This window comes from Ovis aries, chromosome Y (assembly GCF_016772045.2).
Source record: "Ovis aries strain OAR_USU_Benz2616 breed Rambouillet chromosome Y, ARS-UI_Ramb_v3.0, whole genome shotgun sequence".
NCBI lineage: Eukaryota > Metazoa > Chordata > Mammalia > Artiodactyla > Bovidae > Ovis > Ovis aries.
Genome location: NC_082741.1, coordinates 5,869,324 through 5,892,166, shown reverse-complemented (window position 1 = coordinate 5,892,166; position 22,843 = coordinate 5,869,324). Strand labels below are relative to the sequence as shown.

Genomic DNA, 22,843 nt, shown 5'->3' with positions numbered 1-22,843 from the left:
TTGATATGCCCACGGGAGCTGTTCAGCGAGAGCTCAGGAAGGATACAGCCTCAAAGTTTGGGGAAGGAGCCGTGGGAAGGAGGATTGTGCATTTCCTGAGATGGGGTGTCTGTTGTGAGGAGTAGGGGCTGGAGGGGCCAAGACTGGCAAAGTAGTCTCCCAAGTGGCTCAGTGGTAAAGAATCTGTCTGCTCAGGCAGGAGACACACATTTGATTCCTGGAGTCAGGAAGATTCCCCCTGAGAAAGAAATGGCAGCCCACTCCAGTATTCTTGCCTGGAGAATCCCATGGACAGAGGAGCCTGGCGGGCTACAGTCCATGGTGTTGCAGAGAGTCAGATGTGGCTGAGCGACTAAACAACAACAACAGTTATTTTATAAAAAACAAATTTCACATGAATATATTTCTGGGCCCTCTCAGGACTCACTGAAACAGCATTATCTCAGCATAAGTCTTGGGCACTCCCGGAGGGTTCCTAACGTTGATTGTTTGAGAACCACTTGGTCAAAAAAAAAATAAAAACATGGGTATTTTCACCCAGTCTTCTTCATGTATATCGAGTTTGCGTCTTTGCTCCTCTGATGCAGATGGTGTTAGAACTACTGGGCAGGCGTCTTGAAGCAAAACCATCTGTAAGTCCTTTGTGGTGAGCGGCATCTATATTTGCTCAATTTCTGGGGCTTCCCAGGTGGGTTCCCAAGAATCCACCTGTCAATGCAGGAGACACATAAGCGACTCAGGTTTGATTCCTGGGTCTGGACGATTCCCTGGAGAAGAAAAGGCTACCCACTCCAGTATCCTTGCCTGGAGAATCCCACGGACAGAGGAGCCTGGCGGGCTGCAGTCTGTAGGGTCACAAAGAGTCGGACACGACTGAAGCGACTGAACATGCACACACATGTGGCAAAAAATGAGGGAAAGACCCCCAAGTTCACACATGCTTAGTCATTCTCATATGCGCATCTCAAATGGAGATTTGTCGGGGTTGGGGGGAGTCGTTCCAGGACCTGGTCTCTCTCGACAGCTGAGAAGGTCCGGGTTTATGCAACAGACAAGAAATGGTGAGATGACAAACATGTTAGCCGTCTGTCATCTCATTCATCATGTGGATTTTTAAAAAATGGTTTTGTTTCTGCTGATGTCTCCATGTGGCTCTTAACTTTGGACTCCGGGATGTTCAGCTGCAGGTCCACTCAGATGAACACTTATTTGTATGAGCTGGCGCTGGATTTCTGTTTTCTCTTTTCAGAATTTTCAAAGGTATTTCACCATTGCTGATGGGTTTAGTGTCACCCAAGCTAAATGGAATGTGACTGGGTTTTACAGAATTTTATCAGTTTCAGTACAGTGAAAATTTGGCAGGGTGGTAGTGGTATGAAACTGTCTAGATGGCAAGCATGGTCCAAATGCAGGTGTCTTACCATTCTGTGGACTTCCCTGGTGGGTCAGTTGGTGAAGAATCCTCCTACAATGCAGGAGACCCTGGTTCAATCCCTGTGTTTGGAAGGTCCCCTGGAGAAGGGAAAGGCTACCCACTCTGGCCTGCAGAATATGGGGTTGCAAAGAGTCAGACACAACTGAGCAATTTTCACTTTCGCTACTGCTCTGTAGGCTGCATTTCGATTGGAGGCCTAAAAAGTGGCGCCTCATGCTGGGAAAGACTGAAGGCAGGAGAAGAAGGGGACCTCAGAGGATGAGATGGCTGGATGGCATCATCGACTCGATAGACATGAGTTTGGGTCAACTCCAGGAGTTGGTGATGGACAGGGAGGCCTGGCGTGCTATGGTCTGTGGGGTCGCAAAGAGTTGGACATGACTGAGTGACTGAACTGAACCAAAGTGCTTGTTTTCAAGTGTCCTACATATAAAGGGCAGTGTTCCTGCGCTGACCCTGCAGTCGTCACATGTGCAGAAATGGCACTTCCGTGTTTGTTGTTCAGTTGCTCAGTCAAGTCTGCAACCCCACGGACGGCAGCACGCCAGGCTCCCGTGTCCTTCACCATCTCCCGGAGTTTGCTCAAACTCCTGTCCATGGAGTCCATGGTGGGTTTGTGGTCATCCTCAAAACTGAACTCTGTCTCCTGTGATTTCAGATCCGTCTGCACCCCCGGCCCCAGCCAACCTCCGGCTGGCAAACTCCACCGTCCGCAGTGATGGCAGCGTGGCCGTGACCATCGCGTGGGATGTCCCCGAGGAACCAGACATTCCGGTGCACCACTACAAAGTCTTCTGGAGCTGGACGGTCAGCGGCAAGTCCCTTGTGCCGACCAAGAAGAAGAGGAGGAAGACCACGGATGGGGTAAGTGCCCATCCCGGGGAGGGGGCCTGGTGTCTCTTAGGGGCATTGAACTTAAGGCACCTAGTTTAAGAGCAGCCTCCGTTGAGCCCAGAAGAGGGGTGGATGAGGGATGAATTCCGATCGCTTCCCTCTGACTGAGGAGGGTCAGCGATCAGAGGACCACACCGGCCATTCAGCCTCGGACATTTCAGGTTGAGAACGCTTGAATGTTGTCTGTTGACAACAAGTGATAATTGATGATGTGTGCTCATCTCATAGAAAGTGCTGAAAAAGATAAAGGTGGGAAATTACAGAAATGGAAATCAGAATGTGACGTGATAAAGTATATGCACGTATAGTGTACGTATAGTGTACATGTAGGGCATGTGCTATCAGGTGGCCCCTAGACTGAAAGGAGATTGTGTGTGTGTGTGTGTGTGTGTGTGTGTGTGTACTTTGTGCATCTGCAGGATGTCTGTGTGTGTGTCCTATGCCATTTGCAGGACCTATGTGTATGTTTCTCTTTGTGTATCCTGTGCCATTTGCATGGTGTCTGTGTATGTATTCTGTCTCATCTGCAGGGTGGGTGTGTGTGTCCTGTGACAGTTGCTGTGTGTGTGTGTGTGTGTGTGTGTGTATCCTGCATCATTTGCAGAGTGTGTGTGTTTCCTCACCATTGCAGGGTATGCCTGTGTATTCTCTAGCATTTGCAGGGTGTGTGTGTGTGTGTGTGTGTGAGTGTGTGTGTATCCTGTGACACTGGAGGGGGTGTGTGTGTATCCTGTATCACTTGCAGGATATGTGTGAGTGTGTGTGTGTGAATCTTGTGCCTTTTGCACGATGTTTGTGTGTGTGTGTTAGTGCCATTGGCAAGATGTGTGTCTGTGTGTATTTTGTGCTATTTGCTGTGTGTATATGTGTGTGTGTCTTCAGCCATTTGCAGGATGTGTGTGTATGTGTGTATTCCGTGCCATTTGTAAGATATATATGTGTGTATATGTGTGTGTGTGTATTTCATGCCAGGTTTAGGATTGTGTATGTCTGAATCCTGTGCCGCTGGCAGGATGTGTGTGTGTGTGTGTGTGTGTGTGTGTGTATCCTGTGCCTTTTGCAGAACGGGTGTGTGTGCTTGTCTCTGTATCCTGTGCAGTTTGCAGGGTATGTGTGAGTGTGTATTCTGTGCCAGTTCTAGGATCGTGTGTGTGTTTGAATCTTGTGCTGTTGGCAGGATGTGTGTGTGTGTGCATGTATCCTGTGCCTTTTGCAGAGTGTGTGTGTGTGCCTTTTATGCCAGCTCTAGGATTGTGTGTGTGTTTGAATCATGTGCCATTTGAAGGATGTGTGTGTGTGTGTCTGTCCCGTGTGATTTGCAGGGGGTGTGTGTGTGTGTGTGTCCCCCGTGCGATTTACAGGGTGTTTATGTGTGTGTGCATTTTTGCGAGGTCTAGGATTGTGTGTGTGTTTGAATCGTGTGCCATTTGAAGGATGTGTGTGTGTGTGTCCCGTGCGATTTGCAGGGTGTGTGTGTGTATGTGTGTGTGTCCCGTGTGATTTGCACGGTGTGTGTGTCCCATGCGATTTGCAGGGTGTGTGTGTGTATGTGTGTGTGTCCCGTGTGATTTACACGGTGTGTGTGTGTGTCCCGTGTGATTTGCAGGGTGTGTGTGTGCATTTTGTGCCAGTTCTAGGATTGTGTGTGTGTTTGAATCATGTGCCATTTGAAGGATGTGTGTGTGTGTGTGTCCTGTGCGATTTGCAGGGTGTGTGTGTGTGTGTGTGTGTGTGTGTGTGCATTTTGTACCAGTTTTAGGATTGTGTGTGTGTTTGAAGCCTGTGCCGTGTGTATCCTGTGCTATTTGCAGGGTACGTGTGTATACGTACCCTGTGTCATTTGTACGGTATGTGTGTGTCCTGTTCCATTGTGTGTGTGTATGTGTCCTGTTCCATTGTGTGTGTGTGTGTGTGTGTGTGTGTCCTGTTCCACTTGCTGTATGTGTTCCTCCACCAGGAATTGAACCCTGGCCCCAACACTGAAAACACCAAATCCTAGCCAGTGTACTACCACAGAACTGCCCGTGTACTATCTTTTGACAAATGTTTGAATTCTAAGACCACCAGCTTATTTCTCTTAATTCCCAGTTCTTGTAAGGGACCTTATTATCATACCTGCAACCCATAAAAATGTGCTTTAAAAAGCATTCTGTGAAGTCGATTTTTATTAACAGCTCTTGGAGGGAATTTTCTCATAGAAGATGGAGGATCCATATCGGGGAAATACAGTGAATGTCAGGTCGCTGGGTCTTTCTCGGTGTGCACTGACGTAACCCTCTGCTAGTCTGTTATAAAGGGCTCTTGTTTTCTCTGTGAGCTGCTGTCCAGGAAGGACTGAGACACACACACACACACACACACACACACACACACACACACACACACATGCCGCCAATGGCACACGATTCACACACACACAGCCCTAGAACTGCCGCAAAATACACACTCACACACATACCCTGCAAAAGGCACAGAATATACGCACACACACACACACATCCTGCCAATGGCACACAATTCAAACACACATCCAGTCCTAGAACTGTGAGTTCTAGGAGTTATTCATCCTCATATGACTGCAGAGCATCCAATAATGGGATTAGTGACACAGTTTCAAAAAAAGAGAAAAAGATGCTTTTGCGTGACGTTTATTTGGATCCACGGCATGACTGGTTTTGCTAAAGATGTAGAAGGTTCCGTGCTCTTAGTCCGTGTGGAGGTCAGGTGGGAGCTGGCAGGCTCCCTGAGGACCGGGGACCCCTGGCGGGAGGCTCAGGCTCCGGGCAGCTTCTGACACAGTCTCGTCTCCCCTCCGTCTGCAGTCTCAGAACTCAGTGACCCTGGAGCCGCTGCAGCTGGGCTGCGACTACACTGTGGAGCTGCAAGCCATCACCTACTGGGGCCAGACGCGCCTCAAGAGCGCCAAGGTGTCCCTGCGGTTCACATCTGCGCACGCCGCCCACAACAGTGAGTGTGCACGGCTCCTTTCCCTCACTTCCTGTCTTCACCAGGCAGGTCTTCCTACCGGCGTGACTGTGTCCTGTGAACCAGCACGTGTGCACGTGTTACCTTGGCGTCTTCCTCACGGTCTTTGTCTATTCTGCGTGCAGTGTTTTGGCATCGTAACGGAAACTTCAGAGGAAAAGGTGCCTCATCCTAGCATCTGATATTGACATGATTCGGGGTCCTTTTTCTAATGGAAGCTTCAGAAGGAAAGGTGTCTCATCCTAGCATCTGATATTGACATGATTCACGGTCCTTCTTGTAATAGAAACTTCAGAAGGAAAGGTGTCTCATCCTAGCAGATGACAATATTGACATGATTCGGGGTCCTTATTCTAATGGAAACTTCAGAAGGAAAGGTGCCTCATCCTAGCATCTGATATTGACATGATTCAGGGTCCTTATTCTAATGGAAACTTCAGAAACAAAGGTGTCTCATCCTAGCAGATGCCAATATCAACATGATTTGGGGTCCTTATTCTAATGGAAACTTCAGAAAAGGTGTCCCTTTCTAGCACATGCTGATATTGACATGATTCAGGGTCCTTATTCTAATGGAAATTTTAGAAGAAAAGGTGTCTCATTCTAGCAGATGCTGATGTTGACGTGATTCAGGGTCCTTATTCTAAAAGAAGCTTCAGAAGGAAAGGTGTCTCATCCTAGCATCTGATATTGACATGATTCAGGGTCCTTATTCTAATGGAAACTTTAGAAGGAAAGGTGTCTCATCCTAGCAGATGCCAATATCAACATGATTCAGGGTCCTTATTCTAATGGAAACTTTGGAAAAGGTGTCTCATCCTAGCAGATGCTGATATTGACATGATTCAGGGTCCTTATTCTAATGGAAACTTCAGAAGAAAAGGTGTCTCATCCTAACAGATGCCAATGTTGACGTGATTCAGGGTCATTATGCAAATGTGTCCTTATTTTTTATAGGTTTTTTTTTAAATGTCTGTGCTGGGTCTTCACAGTTGCGTGAGGGCTTTTCTCTAGCAGCGGCAAGCAGGGACTATTGTCTAGTTATGGCTCCCAGTCTTCTCACTGAGCTGGCTGTCATTGCAGACCACGGGTTCTAGGACACACGGGCTCACTAGTTGTAGTACACAGGCTTAGCTGCTCCATGACGCGTGGGATATTCCCGGACCGGGGAGCGAACCCGTGTCTCCTGCTTTGGCAGACGGATTCTTTACCACTGAGCCACCAGCGAGGCCCTGCCTTGGAGTTTTCTGTACGACTTTTATCTGTTTCATAGCTACTTGTGACGTCACAATGGAAACTTAAGAAGGTGTCTCATTCCAGCAAACGCTCGTGTTCACACGATCGGGTCCTCACACATGTATACCGGTCTTCGAGGAGGATCCTTGTAGCTAAACTCTCAGAAGCTGTTAATTCCCTCTTCAGATACAACATGCATTTGAGGCTTTCAACCCCTCTTTTGGTGGGCTTCACACACTGGTCACAATTCCTGCAGAAGGCTACCCAGTACCACACTGGGAGCAGTGACCACGTCAGCCCACGCCCACGTCCTAGGCGCCAGTGTTACCAGGCTCATCTGTGACCGTGAACTTGGCACAGCGAGAGGAAGGGCGTACGAGACCCTCGTCTCTGAGCCAGATGTTGGGTGCTGTGGTGTTGCTGGCTTTTGCCAACAGCTGGGGAGTGGCGGGCAGGGCTGTGGGGAGCCTCCTGGGGCCAGGCTGATGGAAGGCCAGCCCGGGAGAGGCCACAGGCATCTCTGCAAGTGTTGCTGCCCCAGGCTCGCGAGGTCTGCCTCTCGTCATGGCTCCGGGCCTGGATCTGACCAGGACGGTGTGACAAGCGTCTAGAATTTAGGAAAGAGTAGGTTGAAGCTGAAACGCCAATCCTTTGGCCACCTGATGCGAAGAGCTGACTCATTTGAAAAGACCCTGATGCTGGGAAAGATCGAGGACGGGAGGAGAAGGGGACGACAGAGGATGAGATGGTTGGATGACATCACTGACTCAGTGGACATGGGTTTAGGTAGACTCTGGGAGTTGGTGATGGACGGGGAGGCCTGGCGTGCTGTGGTTCATGGGGTCTCAAAGAGCTGGACATGACTAAGCGACTGAACTGAACTGAACTGAACTGAGGGTGGCTCCTCTGAGTTAGACGCAGGGATTGTCCAAAACCATGTTCCTTGAGCTTGTGGGCACACTCAGTCATGTCCAACTCTGTGAACCCCCATGGACTCTTCTGTCCATGGGATTCTCCAGGCAAGAATACTGGCATGGGTTGCCAGTTCCTTCTCCAGAGGATCTTCCCGACCCAGGGATGGAACCTGTGTCTCCTCCATTTGCAGGCAGATGCTTTAACCACTGCCTGAGCCACTTGGGAAGCCCTAATTATCTTGTACCACCTGGAGGATAATGGAGTCCAAAGGAGCAGGTCCACTTGAAACGGTGTTTTTCAAAAGAGTGTTCGAAACAGAGCTTCCTCCCTATTTCAGAAATGGGTCCTTTGGGAGATTAGATGGATTTGAAAAGTCCACTATTTCTGTGTGTCAGTCTGGGTACAGTACAACTTTTATGGAAACATTTCTGAACATTTAATAGCTTCATTGATTTTTTAAAAGAAGTTTTTATTGAAGTGTAGTTGATTGACAACATTGTGGCCATTTTCTGCTGTACAGCAAAGTGATTTCAGTTATGTATATGTGTACATTTTTAAAAGTATATTCTTTTCCATGATGGGTTATCACAGGATATTGAATATGGTTCCCCGTGATACGACCTTGTTGCTTATCCATTCTCTATACCAAAGCTCACATCTGCTAACCCCAACTTCCCACTCCCTCCTTCCCCATCCCTGGCCCCCTTGGTAATCACCAGTCTGTTCTCAATGTCTGTGAATCTCTTTCTGTTTCATAAGTAAGTTAGTGTCATATTTCAGATTCCACAAGTGACGTACAGTATTCGTGTTTCTCTGTCAGACTTAATTTGCTTAGCATGATCATCGCTAGGCCCATCCATGTCACTGCAGATGGCATTGTTTCATTCTTTTCCGTGGCTGAGTAATATTCCATCGTCCGTATGTACCACGTCTTCTTTACCCATCCCTCTGTGGATGGGCCTTGGGGTTGTTTCACACGTGTTGGCTCTTGTGAATAGTGCTGCAGTGAACCTAGAGGTGCGTGTCCCTTTTTGGATTACAACTTTGTCTGGTTACACGCCCAGAAATGGGGTAGCTGGACCATACAATAGTTCTATTTTTAGTTTTCTTGGGACCTTTCATACTGGTTTCCGTAGTGGCTGTGCCCACCATTCATCAATTTCTTTAAATGCAATCCTACACTCATTCATCCAGGATTCTTGGGCTTTCCCGGTAGCTCAGCTGGGAAAGAATCTGCCTGCAATGCGGGAGACCTGGGTTTGATCCCTGGGTCAGGAAGATCCCCTGGAAAAGGGGACAGGCTACCCACTCCAGTATTCTTGGGCTTCCCTGGTGGCTGAGCTGGTAAAGAATCTGCCTGCAATGTGGGAGACGTGGGTTTGATTCCTGGGTTGGGAAGATCCCCTGGAGAAGGGAAAGGCTACCCACTGGAGAATTCCGTGGACTGTATAGGCCATGGGGTCGCAAAGAGTCGGACATGACTGAGTGACTTTCACACTTTAATTCATTCCTCAAACTGTGTCTAATTGTGGGAATAGTTACTATATTCTACTATCATAGACTGCATTAGAGTATAAACAAATAAAGTGTTCCTTCCCCCTTAGAGGCTGGTATGGCTGTGATCCACGAAGGGGCCATACGAGTCCCATAATTGAATATGCCTTTCTGCCCAAAACCGAGAATCCCATGAACAGAGGAGCCTGGTGGGCTACAGTCCAGCTCAGTTCACTTCAGTAGCTCAGTTGTGTCCGACTCTTTGCGACCCCATGAACCGCAGCACACTAGGCTTCCTTGTCCATCACCAACTCCCAGAGTCCACTCAAATTCATGTCCATTGATTCGGTGATGCCATCAAACCATTTCATCCTCTGTCGTCCCCTTCTCATCCCACCCTCAATCTTTGCCAACATCAGGGTCTTTTCAAAAGAGTCAGCTCTTTGCATCAGGTGGCCAAAGGATTGGAGTTTCAGCTTCAACGTCAGTCCTTCCAATGAACACTCAGGACTGATTTCCTTTCGGGTGAACTGGTTGGATCTCCTTGCAGTCCAAGGGACTCTCAAGAGTCTCCTCCAACACCACAGTTCAAAAGCATCAATTCTTCAGCGCTCAGCTTTTCTTAATGGTCCAACTCTCACATCCATGCATGACTACTGGAAAAACCCTAGCTTTGAGTAGACAGACCTTTGTTGGCAAAGTAATGTCTCTGCTTTTTAATATGCTGTCTAGGGTTGGTCATAACTTTGGGGTACAGTCCATGGGGTTGCAAAGAGTAGGACATGACTGAGCACGTCTATACCATTTTACCTAACCAAGAAAGAGATATGATAACTTAACCTACTAAGGGCCACTTTATTCTAGGATTAACTGATTCCTGTCAGAAGGGTCAGAACAATAATTAAAAAAATAAGTAATATTGCAAAGTACCAGTCATAATACATGTTACTTGGGTTTCAGGGTGGCCTCCAGCAGAGACTGTCTTAACACAGGATTAGGCAGGACACAGCTGAGTGTGTGTCAGGACATGCTTTGTAACCCAACATTGATGTGTAATCCCATAAACACTCATGTGTGCCTGTGGCAGGAACACAATGAGTTTTCCTCATGAACCAACCAGAAGTAAAGAATCATTACAACTTTCCAGTTTAAGTAAGGGAAATCATATTTTATAGGAAGCAGTGCTGTAAATGTCAGCATATAAATTACCTTTTGAATGCTGTTTTTCCAGGTCTGCAGGCTACTAGGTGTTTTCATGATAAATGTTTCTATGAAAGCAAAGGGTGCATGTTCACACAGTTTTATAAAGGGGTCCCTTGAAGGAAAGAAAGACATAATCCTGTCTTTAATAGAAACGTAACTTGCTCTCTTGGGAGGCAGGAGGAACATTTTCAGGGGTGACAGTTTCCAAGTGCTTGATGTAGTCACCTCATGGAGCTGGAAGAATATTCCAGAGTTCATCTTAACTCTAACATCTGGAGAAACGGCCTAGTCACTCAATTCTCTTTAACATTTAGGACTATTAAAGAGTATAAACCAGACCTCATACATTTTCAGAATGTGGAGAAATGGCTTTTATTCCATTTTAGTTTCCTGCTGGAAGTGGAGGACACGCTTAGAGGGAGGGAGGACCTCCAGGGCTGAGATTGGACTGTGTGTCCTCTGTGTGTGGGCGTGTCCTCTCAGGGCGTCTTCTGTGTGGGGGCGTGTCCTCTCGGGGCATGTGCTCTGTGTGGGGGCGTGTCCTCTCGGGGCGTGTATTCTGTGTGGGGGCGTGTCCTCTGGGGCATGTGCTCTGTGTGGGGGCGTGTCCTCTGTGTGTGGGGGCGTGTCCATGCGTGTTGACGCTGAAATCATTCAGTATAGCAGCAGACGTTCAATCCTGAGATACATATGCTTTTTTACGTCCGTAGTGAAAACTAAGCATTTCCATGGGATATAACAGGCTGAAGGAGGACAGTATTCACAGAGAAGTTATACAACTGGCTGGACTGTCTTGGTTATCTGCCAGTAAATTCCTAACATGACAGGTTATTAAAGGAATTAGATGCACAAGTGAGCTTGTGAGAAATTTAAGATTTGTGGAAAAACCTTAAACCTTCTAAAAAAGCTTTTTATTGGAATATAGTTGATTTTACGGCGTTGGTGTTAGTTTCTGCTATACAGCACAGGCAGTTATATGTATATACATATCCCCTCTTTTAGATGTCTTCTCATATAGACCATTACAGAGCATTGAGTAGAGTTCTCTGTGGTATACAGTGGGTTCTTATTCACCTTCGGTTCAGTCGCTCAGTCATGTCCAATTCTTTGGGACGCCATGGACTGCAGCACACCGGGCCTCCCTGTCCATCACCAACTCCCGGAGCTTACTCATTCATGCGCATCGAGTGGTTGATGCCATCCAGCCATCTCATCCTCTGTCGTCCCCTTCTCCTCCCGCCCTCCATCTTTCCCAGCATCTGGGTCTTTTCCAATGAGTCAGGTTCTCATTAGTTTAGTGTATGTCTGTAAATTCCTATCTCCCAGTTCATCCCACCGCACTGTTAACTCCCTTGGTATCCTTGGGTGTGTTCTCTACGTCTGTGTCTCTATTTCTGCTTTGCAAATATGTTCATCTACACTATTTTTCTATATTCTACGTACATGCAGTAATGCATTTGTCTTTCTGACTTTCGACAGTCTCCAGGTCCCTCCATGTCTATGAAGAAGGCAGAGTTTAATTCCTGTTTATGGCTGAGTAATATTCCATTACACCTTCAATTCTTTTTAAACAATGCCTTAGGTGTAAGCAGAGGAATTCTGTAAGCCCACGGTGGCATCTGGAAAGGGGCATGTTTGGGTGCCTGTCTTGTGGGTTCCCTGTGACCCTGCCCCCACTCTGGGCCCCAGGCTTGCTGTGCTGGGGTCTGCAGACTGGGATATAAGGCTTCTCACAGCCTGTGACATTGTGACTTGAAGCTGACATTGGTGTTGGCCCATTCCAGGCACACGGCTCCAGAAACTCTTGGAATTCTCTAAACAATGAGAGCCATGAAGATGTGTTTTCTTATGTGAATGAGGTGATTTTTTTTGGACAGCACCTAAGGGCAGGGTGGGCATGAAAGGAACGTACCCACTGGTACGACTGGAAGGTTGGAACTTTCTGTCTCCACTTCCTACCACCACGTCTGAGGAAGAGAGAGTGGCTGGAGGTACAGTTCAGTCATCGGTGGCTAATAATGTAATCCGTCATGTCTGTGTAATAAAGCCTCTGTAAACCCCGGACACCAGGATTCAGAAGGCTCTGGACTTGGCGAATGCGTGTTGGGAGGGGGACTCCCTAGAGCAGGAAGCCCCACCCCCTTCTCCCCACCGTATCCCACACTGCTCTGCCATCTGGCTGTTCCTGATTTATATCCTTTTTTCTTCTCTTTTTTCATATATCTAAATCAGATTTCACACTTAGGCATTACTACCTTTGAAGAACAGTCAGTTCAGTCACTCAGTTGTGTCCGACTCTCTGCGACCCTGTGGACTGCAGCACTCTAGGCCTCCCTGTCCATCACCAACTCCCGGAGTTTACTCAAACTCATGTCCATTCAGTTGGTGATGCCATCCAACCATCTCATCCGCTGTCGTCTCCTTCTCCTCCTGCTTTCCATCTTCCCAGCATCAGGGTCTTTTCCAATGAGTCAGCTCTCGCATCAGGTAGCCAAAGGATTGGAGTTTCAGCTTCAGCATCAGTCCTTCCAATGAATATTTAGGATGGATTTCCATTAGGATGGACTGGTTGGATCTCCCTGCAGTCCAAGGGACTCTCCAGAGTCTTCTCCAACACCACAGTTCAAAAGCATCAGTTCTTCAGTGCTCAGCTTTCTTTATAGTCCAACTCTCACATCCATACGTGACCACTGGAAAAACCAGAGCCTTGACTAGACGGACCTTTGTTGGCAAAGTAATGTCTCTGTTGTCTAGGTTGGTCATAGCTTTTTTTCCAAGGAGCAAGCATCTTTTAATTTCATGGCTGCAGTCACCATCTGCAGTGATTTCGGAGCCCCAGAAATGAAGTCTGTCACCGTTTCTATTGTTTCCCCATCTATTTGCCATGAAGTGATGGGACCAGATGCCATGATCTTAGTTTTCTAAATGCTCAGTTTTAAGTGAACTTTTTTACATTGCGTACTGGTTTATCATCAATACAGGTTGAGATGTTATATCTCATAGGAGTACTTGGAATTCTGAAAGCAGAAAAGGACATTATTTCTATAAATGCAACTTCTAAAAGTCAGTGAGCTGCCAAAGGAGAGACTGGAGGCTGGGAATTTTTGGTATCTTTCCTACTAGGCCATGTGAACTCTCCTGTCTCCCTCAAGATGGAGGAATCTAACATGCTGGTCCTTCAGCGAAAACCCACCAAGTATACTGTGTAAATGGTCTTTTAGTATTATCTCATTGACTTTCTTCACAAGTGCCAAAAACAATTCATGTATTGTGAGAAATACTATTTCCACTTATTACTGAAATCAGAGCATCTATCAAGGTTGGTGGATATGTGCTTCTTACCAAGCTAAATTTGGGGATTCAGTGTAATCTACACGGCATGCTTTAAGGTCTGCATTTACAGCCTGTGATGAAGGGGGAAGTGTGGTCAACCTGGGCAGGAAGGAAGCTGTGGCTGAATTACATTTTCCTTTAAAAAACAGGCACTAAATATGAAAGGATCGCAGAGGGAAATCAGATGCACTGGGATTGCCATCAGGTTCCGTGTTGCTTTTTAGCCAGTAAATCAGAATGTTGTGCACTCTTGTAGAAGAACAGCTCGGGAAAAGTAGAAAGAGTGTGATGCACACACAGCCTCCCCTTCAAAGACGCCGGCCCGCTCGCCTCCTGGAAGTCGGGGCTCCGTTCTTCCAAGACAACCAGCTGCAAGTCAAGGTCTACTGGAAGAAGACCGAAGGTGAGCACATGCTTGCTTAGTCATCGTTGTCTTTGAGTTTTACTCTGATATTGGAGTACAGTTGATGTACACTGTTGTGACAGTTTCAGGTGTACACCAAAGAGATTCAGTTGTACCTATACACAGACTGATTCTTTTTCCAGCTGTTGGTGGTGGTGGTTTAGTCGCTAAGTCGTGTCCGACTCCTTGCGACCCCATGGACTGTAGCCTGCCAGGCTCCTCTGTCCATGGGATTCTCCAAGCAAGAGTACTGGAGTGGGTTGCCATTTCCTTCTCCAGGGGATCTTCCTGACCCAGGAATCAAAGCCAGGTCTCCTGCATTGCAGGCAGATTCTTTACCAAATGAGCTATGAGGGAAGCCTTAGGTTATTACAGTAAGCAGAGATCCCTGTGCTATACAGTAGGTCCCTGTTGATTATTTTAAATATAGTAACATGTACTTCCCTTTCACTTCTCACTTTCATGCACTGGAGAAGGAAATGGCAACCCACTCCAGTGTTCTTGCCTGGAGAATCCCAGGGACGGGGAGCCTGGTGGGCTGCCGTCTATGGGGTCGCACAGAGTCGGACACAACTGAAGCGACTTAGCAGCAGCAGCAGCAGCAGCAGCGTGTACCTGCCCATCCCAGTCTCCCAGTCTATTCCCCCCGACCCCCACCAGTCCCCTATGGTAACTGACAATTTGCTTTCTAAGTCTGTAAATCTATTTGTTTTGTAAATAAGTTCGTCGGGATCATTTTTTTTTTAGATTCCACAGAGAAGTGATACCCTGTTTCTTTCCCTGGTTCGCCTTCTGTGATCATCTCTACCTCCCTACCCATGTTACTGCACATGGCATTTATTTCTCTTTATGAAGCTGGGCAGTATTGTGTGTGCACACGCCACATGGATGCCTCTGTCGATGGACATTGAGGTCGCTACCCCGTCTTGACTGTTGTAAACAGTGCTGCAGTGGGCTGCACGTACATTTTCAAATGATGCTTTTCTCCAGGTATGTGTCCAGGAGTGGGGTTGCTGGGTCATATGGTCACTCTGTTTCTAGTTTTCTTAGGAACTTCCAGACTGTTCTCTGAAGTGGCCGTGCCAATTTGCATTCCCACCAACAGTGCAAGCAAGTTTCCTTTTCTCTACACTCTCTCCAGCATTTATTGTTTGCAGATTTGTTGATGAGAGCCATTTTGCCTGGTGTGAGGCAGTAACTCATTGTAGTTTTGATTTGTTTTTCCGTAATAATTAGCAACATTGAGCATCTTTCACGTTGCTCTTAGCCATGTGCATGTCTTTGGAGAAATGTCTTTTTAGGTCTTGTGATTTTCTGATTGGGTTGTTTGTTGGCATTGAGGCGTATGAGCTGTCTTGTGTATTTTGTAGATTAAGCCTTCGTCAGTCATAGGCAAATACTTTCTCTCATTTCTGGGTTGTCTTTTTGCCTTATTATTTCCTTTGCTGTGCAGATGCTCTCAAGTTTCATTAGGTCCCGTTTGTTTCTTTTCTGATTTTATTTTCATTACTCTTAAGAGGTGGATCCAAAAAGATCTTGCTGTGATGTATTGCAGAGAGTGTTCTGCCTCTGCTTCTGTCTAAGAGTTTTATGTTTGTTGTTTGCACTGAAGAGCTCTGAGCTGTCGGGGCGCTTGTGCGAACGTCACCGTCAAGCCACACTACTGCTCTTTAGGAAACAGCCGAACAAAATACGTGCACGCTTTCTTCTTTTATCGAATGCCTTGCTGCTCTGACGTTTGAATGGGTTGCCCCTGGTTCCCAGGAACGTGTTATCACGTTCTGAAATCTGCTACTGACCTTGCATCATTTCAGGGATAGTGAACTGTCTTCACCTCTTTCCTAGAAAGCTGGCCTTGTGTTAAAACACTCAAAACAGTCGTTATTTTGCACTGTAAAGCTCTGTTCTAAAATAATTGTTTATTAAAAAGGTGCATAATGCAGATAATTTGGAAGACAGGAGAAAAACCAGTTCTCTTCCCAGTATTTCACGGAAATAGCGTTTTCGTAGACTTGCTTTCGTAAGTTTCCTATACTCGTGTTTCACCCAGTTATTATATATGTATGCGTAGTCTCTCAGAAACAGTGGAAACATTGGCAGACTTTATTTTGAGGGGCTCCAAAATCACTGCAGATGGTGATTGCAGCCAGGAAATTAAAAGACGCTTACCCCTTGGAAGGAAAGTTATGACCAACCTAGACAGCATATTAAAAAGCAGAGACATTACTTTGCCAACAAAGGTCCATCTAGTCAAGGCTATGGTTTTCCCAGTGGTCATGTATGGATGTGAGTTGGACTGTGAAGAAAGCTGAGTGCTGAACTGGTGCTTTTGAATTGTGCTGTTGGAAAAGACTCTTGAGAGTCTCTTGGACTGCAAGGAGATCCAACCCGTCCATTCTAAAGGAGACCAGTCCTGGGTGTTCATTGGAAGGACTGATGCTGAGGCTGAAACTCCAATCCTTTGGCCACCTGATGCGAACAGTTGACTCATTGGAAAATACCCTGATGCTGGGAGGGATTGAGGGCAGGAAGAGAAGGGGATGACAGAGGATGAGATGGCTGGATGGCATCACCGACTTGATGCACATGAGTTTGGGTGAACTCTGGGAGTTGGTGACGGACAGGGAGGCCTGTCGTGTTGTGATTCATGGGGTCGCAAAGAGTCAGACATGGCTGAGTGACTGAACTGAACTGAACTGTAGTCTCTCAGTGGGGTCCGACTCTTTCTGACCCCATGGACTGTAGCCCACCAGGCTCCTGTGTCCATGGGATTCTCCAGGCAAGAATGCTGGAGTAGGTTGCCATTCCCTTCCCCAGGGAATCTTCCTGACCCAGGGATCTAACCCAGGTCTCTTGGATTGCAGGCTGAGCCGCCAGGGAAGCCATTTGTGTGTGTGTGTGTGTGTGTGTGTGTGTGTGTGTGTGTGTGTGTGTGTGTGTGTGTGTGTAAAATGAACACATTTTCAAATAATATATTTGCATTTTATATCCTGTTAGTATTTTTAATAACATTTTGAAATGGTTACCTTGATGGTGTGTTGTGGTAATTGCACTGTAGCCAAACATTTAGCTTCCTTCAGAATTTGTTTTATCGTTAATACTACAGTGAACGTTCATCCTTAGAATAGATTCTGTTTTCTTTTTATCTTTGAGACAAATTGCTTTCATTCCTTTCTTTTGTTTCCTAACAGAATTTGTTTTGCATTACTGAAATACTGCTTTTAGAGATAATTGACATACACATTATCACTTCTATGCATTTTAAGACACAAAATCTATTTTAGGCAAACTGTTTCATGAATTAGTTTTCAAAATTCTTTCTTTTCTGAGGCACTATTTTACTCAGTGTATCAGCTCATGTGCCATTTGGGGATATTGGTGCTGGAGCTCTTATTCTGGAATTTTCTTCTAAGCTGCTCAAATTCATTCTGTAGCTAAAATAACATTACAAATAAGGTTTAGTATTTTATTACTATTGTATGTTAATTTAAATTCATTCAATATTGCTAAAGTAACATTATGTATACATATTGCAACATTTGAATTAATATTAATTTATTAGTTTTAATATTCATATTAAGTTAACATTAAATGATAGAATTTATTTAATCTCTTGTACAGTCAGCTCTCCACATCAGCGGGTTCTGTGTCTGCGGATTCACCGGCCTGTGAGTCCCGTACTCTTGTCTACGGTCAGCAGCTGGTTGAACCCGAGGATGCAGAACCCACAGGTATGAAGAGCTCACTGTGGGACTCCAGCATCCATCCTTGGAATTTGGTATTCAAGGCAGGGGTCCGATTCTTGAGTACCCACTGGAGGTTGGGATTGGACCCAACCTCCAGTGGGTATCAGAGGATGACTGTCCTTACCAATTTAAAATTAGCATTGTACGTCCATATGACATTAGTATTAATGAAATAACACATTTTATTATCGAACATGTAAGCATCTCATCTAACGAAAAGGTGAACATACGGGAGATGAAAGCATTTCAGGCACAGAGGGGTAAACCGCCAACATCCTGACTTCTGAGTGTGCACATGTGTTGTCCCTGTTCTTGAGTTTATCCAGATGGGATCTTAACGCTCTGCATCTGGCTTCCCGCAGTGAACAGTACATGGGGGACACTCACTGAGTCTCCTGCAGGAAGCACTGATACATCCACTCATCTTGCTGCACCGTTTTGTCCCCGGGACACCTCCAGCTGTGAAGCTTCTTGTCAACAGAGGCTGGAGATTTGGTGGGCCCCAGTGATGGGCTGGGAAGGAGGACTTCCCTGGCGGTCCAGTGGTCAAGACATCCCCTTCCAACGCAGGAGTTGCAGGTTCCGTCCTTGGGCAGGAAGCTAGGATCACACATGCCTTGGGGCCAAAAGCAAAACTAAACATAAAACAGAAATGATGTTGTAGCAAATTCGATACTTTTCAAAGGATCCACATCAAAGAATCTTAAAGATGGAAAAGAACAGCACCGTTGTGAACATCCTGTGAACACGCTTGCTGAGTCACACATGTGCGTACATATTCCCCACACCCAGAGGTGAGACTCTTAGGTCAGAGGATGTTGAGCCCTAGCAGAGTCTTGCACACTGCTTGCACACTGCTTGCACACTGCTTGGACCATGCACCCGCCCACCAGGAGGCTTAGATCTTCTTCACACAGTCTCCCAAGTGGAGAATCCATCTTTTTCTCAGCTCAGCCCTTCTGGAACATGTGTCATGATGGCTCGCTGCTGTTTGTGTTAGCATGTTGCCGCTCGTCCAGGGGTTGAACAGCTTGTTGTGAGTTTATTGGCAATGGGGCTCCTCTTTTCCAAAGCACGGTCCAGGTGGTTTAGCCAGTCTGTCCTGCAAGAGTCCTTTATGTATGGAGTATTCGAGTCCTGTGCTGGTTTCATCTCAGTTTCTTTCTACTTTTATTTCTTTCACTTTCCTGATAGTTCTTACTTTGGGGCTTCACTGGGCTTGCCTGGTGGCTCAGTTGGTAAAGAATCCGCCTGCAATGCAGGAGACCCCAGTTCGATTCCTGGGTAGGGAAGATCCACTGGAGAAGGGATAGGCTACCCACTCCAGTATTCTTGGGCTGTTCCTGTGGCTCTGCTGGTAAAGAATCCGCCTGCAATGCAGTATACCCCCATTCAATCCCTGGGTTGGGAAGATCCCCTGGAGAAGGGAAAGGCTGCCCACTCCAGTATTCTGGCCTGGAGAATTCCATAGACTGTATAGTCCATGGGGTCAGAAAGAGTCGGACACAACTGAGTGACTTTCACTTTCACTTGGGGCTTCACTACTGGCTCAGATGGTAAACAACGTGCCTGCAATGCGGGAGACCCAGGTTCGATCCCTGGGTTGGGAAGAGCCCCTGGAGAAGGGAGCTGGCTATGCTAGTTTTATCCAGGTCTTTCCTGGTTTTATCTAAGTCTTTCTCTACTTTTTTTTTTTTTTCAGTTTCTTAATAGTTCTTCCTTTAAGAGATGCTCAGTTCATTGTTTTGTTTCCTTCAGGTTCACTGGGCTCCGTGTCTTGTGTGAGTGCTCTCCTCACACAGGGTCACTCAGGTGCCCTCCTTACATCCCAGGAGTGGCATTGTTCCATCTTTGCTTCTCAGCTGGCTTTTGTTTGGATTTCATTTCTGTCGTAAGGATCCAGCGTAGGGCATCTGTGTTCCTTTATTTTTCTTTCCCTCTTTTTTTCTCCCAAAAGAAAGAATTTTTTTTAATTGAAGCTTAGTTGTTTTCCACCATTTTCTATGAAAATCATCATGTTGTCAGTAAATCATAAGAAAATCACATTTTCCTTTCCAGGCTTTGCGCATTGTTGCTTCTTTGCCCTGTCTTAATGCTGGCTGAGACTTTGAGTACAATGTTGACTGAAAGTGATGGTTATAGACACCATGTTTGCTTGAAATTCCTTTCTGTCTCTTTCATTTCTGTTCATTCAAAATAAGAATCAGTCAGAAGCACTTTTTTCTTTGCTTTCTTCTAGGTTCCGTGATCAATTTACCAGTAATTAGAAAACAGGTCTCACGGTTCCACTAGTAATATGGAAACAGGTAGTAGTATTATTTATAAGTAAGAGAAATCCCTGCAATTGAGTATCTCCAAGCAACCATTGTATGTAAAACACGGTTCACTTGTACTTGGACCTGAGTAAGTTGGAGTTTAAGAATACGTTCTTAAGTAAGGGAAGAACTTAAGATCCCCTAGAGCAGCGGTCCCGAACCTCTGATCTAATGCTTGATGCTCGGAGGTGGAGCTGATGGAATAAATAAGAGAAAGCACACAATAAATGGAGCGCCACTTCTGAAAGTGAAGTCGCTCAGTCGTGCCCGACTCTTTGTGACCCCATAGACTTGTAGCCTACCAGGCTCCTCTGTCCATGGGATTTTTCCAGGCAAGAGTATTGGAGTGGGTGGCCACTTCCTTCTGCAGGAATGCACTTGAATCATCTCTAAAACCATCCACCTCCACCCCCCACCCCTATCCGTGGACGAAACAGGTCCCTGATACTACCATGAAAGTCCGGGACCACTGCTGTGGAGGGAAGAGGAATCGAGACCCGTCTCAACAGCCCGCACAAAGCGGGGTGAGGCAGCCAAGGACCCCAACACTGAGTGCCCAGAGGAACTGGAGAACCCTGGGGAGTGCTGAGGCAGAGGCCCAGCGGAGCCAGGGTGGCTTCCAGAGAGGGAAGGGGTAAGTGAGGTCAGAACCCCCCAAGATGGCATGTGAGGTGCTGGAGTCGTGGTCCGGCATGTGGTCATTACGCACACCGAGTGATGGCTCTGGAATCAGCTGAGTCAGTATCTTTGCAGCAAGAGGTGAAGACTGGTTCAAAGGAGGCCTTCCCCGTGGTGCTAGTGGTAAAGAACCCGCCTGCCAATGCAGGAGTCGTAAGAGGTACAGGTTCCATCGCTGGGTCAGGAAGATCCCCTGGAGGAGGGCATGGCAACCCACTCCAGTATTCTTGCCTGGAGAATTCCCTGGACAGAGGAACCTGACGGGCTACAGTCCATGAGGTGGCAAAGAGCTGGACACGACTGATCGACTGAGCACGCACACATGGCTTAATGAACGTGCTGTGGGCTGCGTGTCTTTAAAGCTCTACCTTACGCTACTGATTTGAAAAGGAAAGACAGGCTGTGGATCGTGTGTGCCCACGGGACTGTGTCCTTGCAGATTCGTGGAGTCACTGGGGTTTACACGCCAGTCCTGGGGTGCTTGTGGTCCTTGGTGGAGATGCTCATGCAGAGCGTGGTGCTGGGCTGGAAGGGACCCTGCGTCCACGTTCCCACCCGCCACTGCCCTCTCAGTTCCGCCCTCGAACCAGGAACACACCGTCGGCATGGTCTGCTTTCCTACCGTGGACACCATGTGTGTCTCGTTCTGTTCTGTGTGAAAGTGGCCCAGAGTGCAGAGCTGCCCCCTAAGGCTCCCCAGGAGGAAGGTGATGCCCCACCTGGCAGGGAGGTGGGTGGCGGGCCCGTCTCCTTGCAGGTGTAGCCTATGGCACCGTGAGCTCAGTGAGAGGGAGGTGGTAACCTGGAGCCACCTCCAGAAACAGCAAGAGGAGAGCCCCTGATTCAGGCTTGAGGCTACATGTCAGGGGCTGGGGTCACACTGAGAGCCCGTGAGGATGCTCTGAAAAGGGGGCAGAAAGTAACACTGCAAGTCGCTCAGTCATGTCCAACTCTCTACGACCCCATGGCCTATACAGCCCATGGGATTCTCCAGGCCAAGATAGTGGAGTGGGTAGGCTTTCCCTTCTGCAGGGGATCTTCCCAACCCAGGGAGTGAACCCAGGTCGCCCACATTGCAGGCGGATTCTTTACCAGCTGAGCCACCAGGGAAGCCCAAAAAAAGGTGAAAAAGGGGTTAAGTTTGTGGGTTCTGAGATGACGATGGATTAAAGTTCAGTGGGGCTGGAGGCAAAAGACATTTGCTGTCCTTCTATTCGGGATTGTGAAAATGTTTTCAACTAGAGTTCTGTGTGTGTGTGTGTGTGTGTGTGTGTGTGTGTGTGTGTGTGTGTGTGTGTGTGTGTGTGTGTGTCAGTGGCTCAGTCGTGTGACTCTTTGCAACCCCACGGACTGTAACCCACCAGGCTTCTCTGTCCATGGAATTCTCCAGGCAAGAACACTGGAGCAGATGGCCATTCCCTAGAGTTCTTTCAGTTCATAAATTATTGTAATATCTCTTAGATTAGATTTGGGTTTCCCTGGTGGCTCAGATGGTAAAGAATCCCCCTGCAATGTGGGAGACGTGGATTCCGTCCTGGAGTGGAGAAGATTCCCCTGGAGAAGGAAATGGCAACCCACTCCAGTGCTCTTGCCTGGAGAAGCTCAGACAAGACAGAGGAACATGGCGGGCTACAGTGAGCCCATGGAGATCTCAAAGACTCAGACATGACTGGGACGACTAATGCTTTTAAGAGAGATATAGTACGTTTTTTAAAAAAACAAACACATTAAAACAGGTTACTTACTGATCGTCGGACAACGATACCTGTCATCACAAGAATCCAGTAACCCTGCATTTCCGCCAAGGAGCAGCCACCCAGGATTTGCTATGGTGTGTTCACGGTGACTTTCAAAACCCTAACTTGTGCGAGTTACAAGATGGCTGCAGACTTGATGTGAGATGCAGGCCACTGTTTGACCCGCCTCGGAAAAGCTTGGACCGCGAGTTGTGTCAGAAAACACTCCATCAAGGACTGTGGGAAAGACAGGCAGTTCGTGTAAACTGTGTTTGGTGGAAGGCAACTGATCAACAGAGACCTGCCATTGAGAAGATGGTTTGTGACTCTTGGCGGCCAAAGTGGGGGCCCTCCATGCCTCTCGGGCAGACTCCAGGGTCAGGCAGGAGGCAGAGACAGTGCTCAGGAGCCTTGACCATGCTTTCTGTGGATGGGGGACAGGAAACACTGGTCGTTCTCAGGGTTGGTGG

General features: G+C 47.2%; 1 protein-coding gene across 2 annotated transcripts in view; it reads left to right on the top strand.

The window, feature by feature from the left end:
* LOC101118853 (anosmin-1) overlaps positions 1 to 22,843 on the top strand; it is a 219,935-nt gene that overhangs the window by 179,289 nt on the left and 17,803 nt on the right. Inside the window, exons 7-9 of one of the 2 annotated variants that reach the window (XM_060408635.1) lie at positions 2,094 to 2,299; positions 5,152 to 5,296; positions 13,752 to 13,898. In XM_060408635.1, coding sequence (XP_060264618.1) covers positions 2,094 to 2,299; positions 5,152 to 5,296; positions 13,752 to 13,898 — 498 coding nt within the window. The remainder of the gene's footprint in view (positions 1 to 2,093; positions 2,300 to 5,151; positions 5,297 to 13,751; positions 13,899 to 22,843) is intronic. The other variant, XM_060408636.1, reaches the window with a different exon arrangement.